The following is a 6,422-nucleotide window of genomic DNA, read 5'->3' as shown; positions in this document are numbered from 1 at the left end:
CAGAGGTTCATTTGTGACGCTGAAGAAGAGTGATGGATGTCACTCGAAACGTCCGGAAATAAAAATCCGTAACTGATCCAGTAGTAGAGTTTGAATTTTCTTACGAGTATCGTTTACCTGGATGTCTAACCTTCATCAACGTACAAAAGGCTTGGTTATTATTTAAACAAAGAATTTTGAACTTTTAATCAAACCACTGCATTGATAGATGGAAAAACTGTAACAACTATATAGGAAGAAACGGACTTTCCTAAACTATTGGGGGCATGCCAAATATAAGCATTTTTGAGTTGTTTCCGAACCAGAATCTTTTTTTTTTTTTGCTAATCAGAAAATGAAGAGGCGAATCCGAGAACCAACAAATTAAATTGGTGAGGCCACACTGTAATCCAACATAACTGGAGTGTTAGTCATTTGAAAATCGTGTATATACAACACCACACATATTCAAAGGATGTGAACCTATTTTAAGGAACATCAATGGAAACAGGCAGTGTCTTTTATCGTCTTTTCATCTGCAGTACAATCTCAAGCAGGAATTTGATCATCTTTTTCTAAACCAGCAAGACATTGTCACGTTTTAAGGCAGTGTCATACAAAATGGCTATAATAGTCATCAAAGATACTGTTATTTTTCCTGTACATCACAGTAAATATATGTGCTAAACATATTTTGTTCAGTTCATCCCTGTCCATTGTAGAGATGTGTATGTTATTTCGCCACTCTCGCACTCCGAGCATAACAAAACAGTTTTCTTCACGTTGGACCCTAGCCTCCCCAGTCTCACTATATCCAGGGCCTCCATGTTCTCAGTTCTATGCTGACAAACCGCGATGTAGAAGGAGTGGTACCGGAAGGGATCCCCGGGGTACACCAGAAAGTCTCCGCCAAACTTGCCGCCACTGGTGAGGAAGTAACCCTTCTCCCACAGGTCTTGGAAAACCTGACATCTGAGAGCCTCTCTGTCTGTGGTGGGGTAGTTCCAGGGGACGGCTTCCTGGGGTTCTTCTGTAACTTGTTCTGTAGGTTAGATGAAGGAAAAGAAGGTTAGCTTGGAAGTCCATCTGTGTTGGTAGAATTGTCACGAAGTGACAGTGTAAACATGTACTTTATATCATACCCGGGACGCGATAATGTTCAAAAACAGGTTCCGGACTGGGCCGTACTTTACGGTACGGCTCGGGCTCCATGGCTTTCATAGAACGATTTGAATGCGTTTTGCCCTAACTGCGTGTGCCGCTTTCAAAAATTCGAATACAGAATCCAAACGTTGGAACTGACTGTTGTTGCATTTGAGAGTTCAGGGGCACCAACTTTTGGCTCATCTTGCATTGAAAGGCGCGTTTTCTTGGGTGGGTATGACATAAATAAAATACAACACGGTGTATTCCGCATCGCCCTCGGTCCCGGCCCTCCCGCAGACGCACGGTTGGGCCGATACGGAATACACTGTGTTGTATTCTATATGTACATATACTGTAAGCACTTACATTGTATGTAGTAGTAAGACCCTTCCTTCGAGCGGGGGTTCGCTGCCTGTTCGAGCACACCGGTGTTTGAGCGGGTGTTCAAACAGGTAGCAACGACACCTGTTCGAAGGAAGGGGTTCTAGAAGGGTAATGTTACCCGTGATTCGGGTACTTCAAAGGGGATTAAGAAACGACAAGACGTGATGTTTGTGTCTCTGTACTTTTGTATGGCCACTGTGACAGAATCATGGAGCTTGCAATGATCACAGGGTACCTGACCATCTTATAATTACCTGTCAGAATCTGCACCAGAAAGGCCTGTTCATTGTAGCCTGTAGTCTTGTCCAGCCTGGCCTCCAATTCTTTCATCTCTTCAACAGACAAGCTTGGCTCTTTCTCCTCTTCTGGCTGATCCCAACTTGAACTGGTGACATCATTGTTGGACACTGAACTAGAACCTTCCTCAGCTGGTTTCGCCTTCTGTGCAAGCTTTTTTCTTTTAGCCGCCCGTCCTTTGGCGATGACACTGGCCATTTCGTGCAGTTTCCTCTTCCTGTCATTCTTACACATCTCGGACTGTTCCCTGAAGCTTTGCTTCCTATGTTCTGTTATAGCTTGTAAATCTTCTTCACCTGTCTTCGGAGGGATGCTTCCATCCAGTAACCTGGAAAAATAGTTTGTGTATGATTTTGACATAGCAGGTGGTTGGTTTTTAGGAGTGGGTTTACAACATAGAAGAAGAAAACAGAGACACGGATATCATCACCCTAGCCGGAATGAGAGAAGGACTTTCAGAACAACCAGATGTACCTAGCCCTCTCCCGGTACATTGAGAGTACACACCGCTTCGATGTGCTCTCATAAAGACACTTCAAACTTCACTCAAGCACAAGGCACAAAGAGTTAAATACATGTACCTAGAGAGACTTTTTGACTCTGAACTGAACCACGCGAAAACGAGCACCAAGCAATATATTAGATGTTAAACAAGGACAACAACAGGTTTATGAATGATCTACAATTTTAAATCTTCATAAGACAAAATTGTTCTTCAAAATTTTTACACGAATGACTATGTAGTAAGTTTTTACAGTTTCCCATTCAAATCAGGTGTATAATTTGATTTAGCCTCCATATACGAGATACATGTATTGCATAATAAATTTTTAGCAGGTTTCTTGGCAGAGTTTCTTGCTTATTAGGGTTGATGGAAAAAGGACACACCAGACTGCTTGCACTTTTATTGTATTTCGCAAGAGGACGCTGCTACACACAGAAACTACCGGACTGCTTTTTCCACCCCCAAATCGGACTGAACTGCTTTTTCCGCCGATCGGACTGGAGTCCTTTTTCCACCAACCCGCTTATTATATGTGCTGTTTTCTAGTTCTTGTGGTACATGGTTTCTAGCTGTCCCCAGCAGACTATGTAAACCCCTCTGTAATATGTTACCTGGCTATGCCTTTATTCAGCAGTAACGTGGTCTCCTCTGGCATGAGTTGAAGAGGCCGTCCCAGCCTGACGTTCTGCCGGGGCAGGCGGGGGAGAGCCCCCACAAACGTCCCGACGATTCTGTGCTGTTCCCGCAGCTCACAGGCGGCTGAAGCGTTCCAGACGTACACGTGGCCGTGACACAGATACAGGTCTATCATCCTGACTCGGACTGAGTCAATAGAAAATCCTACAAACGTCAGAATACATGGATTAAAATCTCGAATTTCACAGAATTTCTGTGGTCAGAAGTTGTGATTGCATGTGCCAAAAGGTCAAAGTTTACAGGAATATTACATTTACGCACACAGAGGGGTTAGGTCGGGAAATGAAAAAAAATACAGTTTTATAAGAAACGGCCATAATCTCTAAAAATCCAATTCTTTGGAGAGAAATGTGTATTGATTAATATCATAGATTAAGATATCCTATTGTCAAATTGTATATTATTCAGTATTCTTAAAAATGTCTTGTTGACATTTTGGGAAGGTCGATGGTCACATCACTGTCTGGTTTAGTGTTCTTCCGCGTATTTGCAGCACATATAAGCCTCAAAATCATCAAGTCAGGACACCATATTCAGTGTTTTGTGTTTACAATGTCGTGTTTAGTATTTTTCTTGTACAGTATCAGTTTTTTGAGCGAAAGATAGCCTTTGGCTTTGGGTTAGGGAGCTTTTTTTCCTCGCGTAATAACCAAAATTTTGAGGTGTGCAAAGTTTCATCATGGCTGCCGACCGACGTGTTGCCGAAGGTCTAGAGCACATAAAAGAAGCAGAAAAATGTATGAAAACGTCCTTCTTCAAGTGGAAGGCCGACTACGACGGCGCGGCGTCTGCTTACACAAAAGCAGGTACGTGTTTCAGGACGGCAAAGTCCTACGACCAAGCCAGGCAAGCATTCCTAAAAGCGGCCGAGTGCAACGCCCAGAATAACGTCATGTTCCACGCAGGGAAGGCCTACGAGCAGGCAGGGATGATGTGCAAGGAACTAAACGACTTGAACCGAGCTGCCCAGCTCATCGAGAAGGCGGGACACCTGTACAGAGAGCACGGGGTACCAGACACCGCGGCGTCTACATTTGACAGGCTAGCCAAGCTTCTCGAGCCTACCAACCCACAGAAGTCCGTGGACTACTACATGATAGGCAGTGATATAACTGAGTGTGAGGACAGACCCAGACAAGCAGCCGACTTCCAGAAGAAAGCCGCCAAGCTTCTGGTAAGGATGGGGAACTATGACAGAGCAGTCGAGGTCCTCCAGGTCGAGAAGAAGTTCCAGATCGAAGGAGAGAACGGACCAGAAGTTAGCAGGGTGACGGTAGAGTTGGTGCTGTGTCACCTGGCGAGAGGCGACTTTGTGGCAGCCGATAAGGCGTACAAAGATGCGTACGGCATCCCGGGGTTCCCTGAAAGCGATCACTGTCGGGACTTGGCCGAGTTGTTGGATGCGTATGACGAAAACGACCAGGAACGACTATCTTCCGTCGCGGCTAGACCGATGTTCAAGTTCATGGACAACGATTACGCCAAGTTGGCCCGTGGGTTACAGGCACCGGGGGGTGGGGAAGGGGGTAAGAAGAAGAAGGTAGAGTTATTAGATGAGGGAATCGAAGGAGGAATGGAAAAGGGACAACTAGAAAACCAGGAGGACGGGGCTGATGAGGAAGATGAGTTTGCTGGAGGACTATGTTGATCTTAAGTTTTTAGAAATCATAAATGAAGCCACCTTGTTTTTACAGTTAACATGTTACATTATAATTTTAGACCGATCCTGACTGTCCATCACATTAGCAGTTCAACCAATAAGAGAATGGCAATTAGCATTTCAACGAATGAGAAAGTGGCAGCATGTCCGTCAAATATTTGCATTTTCAATTTCATGTTTTGACGGAAGTAGGCAGGGCCATGTGATTTGTCTACCGGTATTGCTAATGTATCAGTTCAGTATGCACTATGCACTGTCAGCCACTGTGTCATTGTAATTACATGTACATTGTCAGTGAATGTGAAACAAATGAAAATGCAGAGATATAGCTATGCCTTTGTCTATAGTATAAACCCAAAATGTAATATAAAGGAAATCTTCTTTAAGCCCATACTCATGTTTAGTTAGTACAAAAGGATTTACATCAAATTCCAAAAGATAAGAAATATCCAATTCCTATTATGGCATTTTATAAGAGTGTTCTACACTACATAGAGAACTCATAGCACGTATACATATGGTATATGTGGACAGTGGCATTATGTATGTCATCAGATAAATGTGACAATGACTGAAATATATACATAAATATCATAGTATATTGGTTTTATGTGATGTGATTGTGATGTGCTTCAATGTTTCATGGTCAGTATACATGTAATTGTGCAACATTGTTCAGTAACAGCTTTGTGTGGTTGAGTAATATGTGGTTGTGTTGAATTGAAACAGAAGTCTTTAAATCAACTAGATACCTCAATATTTTGAGTGCTTTGTCCTGCCCAGAATAGAAAGAAACAAAAACACAGTACTTAAGCAAAAGTCTCATGGCACATCTATTTTTAGTCACTTCAGCATGTGTTATACTTTGTACAATTACACAAATGTTATTAGGCCACACCAATTTAATTTCTTGGTTAACGGATTCGCCCGCTTCATTTTTTTCTGATTTGCAAATAAAAATAAAAATTCAGAATCAACTGCAAAATGCTCATATTTTGCCCTGAACAGTTGAAAACAGTCCTTTTCATCCTAGTTGTTACAGTTATTCCATCTTTCAATGCAATGGTAGATCTATCATCAAAAGTCCAAAATTCATTGTTTAAATTTTGAACCAGCCTGGTGTGTTGACTTCATGGCTCCTATCGTAACCATTTTTAACCATAATAGGATTCCTAGGCCTGTTTTTATTTTTTTTTCAACCGCCCGCTCCATTATTTTTCTAGAAAAATCCATTAACCAAGAAATTAAATCGGTGTGGCCTTAGCTGTTTTATCAACTGTTATAAATTGGCATTGATACAGGAGCTAATGATAGTTATACATGTATATAGCAATCAGAGCCCATATTATAACACAGCAGCCTTATTCAAGAAAAGTGTCATTCTGTGATGTTGTTATGCTTTACTTTCATCTCTACCAGACTGTTACTTTCCATTGACCACTGCAAAGGTTACTGAACAGAAATATTAAAACATTGCAACACCTCATGTTCTTGGCTGTCATTGTCCATAGAATTAGATCACACAGATATCAGTTAGATATGAAACAAAATGAAAACTTTGTGGAGTCTCAGTCCTATCCTTCCCAGTGTCTTTCACTGTCTTTAGAAAGTTGTCACCAACAAAGATAGAAGGTGACTCACTTTGAGTGAATGTTGTGTATTTTATTTTATTTCTTTCACTATGGTGCAATCGTTAGAGACTGGTGTACTTTTAGTTTGTTTTATTGTTATTTTCTTTGTTATAAGCACTTTTCC

General features: G+C 41.9%; 2 protein-coding genes across 2 annotated transcripts; one reads left to right on the top strand and one right to left on the bottom strand.

The window, feature by feature from the left end:
* Window positions 1-494: 494 nt before the first annotated feature.
* LOC109476139 (tRNA-splicing endonuclease subunit Sen34-like) lies at window positions 495-3,236 on the bottom strand. Its single transcript, XM_019777035.1, has 3 exons — window positions 2,923-3,236; window positions 1,764-2,134; window positions 495-1,021 (listed from the first exon to the last, which is right to left on the bottom strand). Exons 1-3 carry the CDS (start codon window positions 3,120-3,122, stop codon window positions 678-680), a joined length of 915 nt encoding a protein of 304 aa, XP_019632594.1. The 5' UTR covers window positions 3,123-3,236; the 3' UTR covers window positions 495-677.
* Window positions 3,237-3,509: 273 nt separating this feature from the next.
* Window positions 3,510-4,791, top strand: LOC109476126 (gamma-soluble NSF attachment protein-like). The gene has a single exon (XM_019777022.1). It carries the CDS (start codon window positions 3,687-3,689, stop codon window positions 4,653-4,655), a length of 969 nt encoding a protein of 322 aa, XP_019632581.1. The 5' UTR covers window positions 3,510-3,686; the 3' UTR covers window positions 4,656-4,791.
* The last annotated feature ends 1,631 nt before the right edge of the window (window positions 4,792-6,422 follow it).

Source organism: Branchiostoma belcheri, unplaced genomic scaffold (assembly GCF_001625305.1).
Source record: "Branchiostoma belcheri isolate BF01 breed outbred unplaced genomic scaffold, Haploidv18h27 scaffold36, whole genome shotgun sequence".
In the NCBI taxonomy this organism is placed as follows: Eukaryota; Metazoa; Chordata; class Leptocardii; order Amphioxiformes; family Branchiostomatidae; genus Branchiostoma; species Branchiostoma belcheri.
This window is presented reverse-complemented; position numbering and strand designations above follow the sequence as displayed.

What these genes read in the sequence shown, in the direction of transcription:
- LOC109476126 (XM_019777022.1), top strand. Translation starts at nt 3,687, where the DNA reads ATGGCTGCCGACCGACGTGTTGCCGAAGGTCTAGAGCACATAAAAGAA.
- LOC109476139 (XM_019777035.1), bottom strand. Translation starts at nt 3,122, where the DNA reads ATGATAGACCTGTATCTGTGTCACGGCCACGTGTACGTCTGGAACGCT. An exon ending in CTGAATAAAGGCATAGCCAG is followed by an intron (nt 2,135 to 2,922) that starts GTAACATATTAC and finishes CTATTTTTCCAG; the next exon opens with GTTACTGGATGGAAGCATCC. An exon ending in TCTGGTGCAGATTCTGACAG is followed by an intron (nt 1,022 to 1,763) that starts GTAATTATAAGA and finishes TCTAACCTACAG; the next exon opens with AACAAGTTACAGAAGAACCC.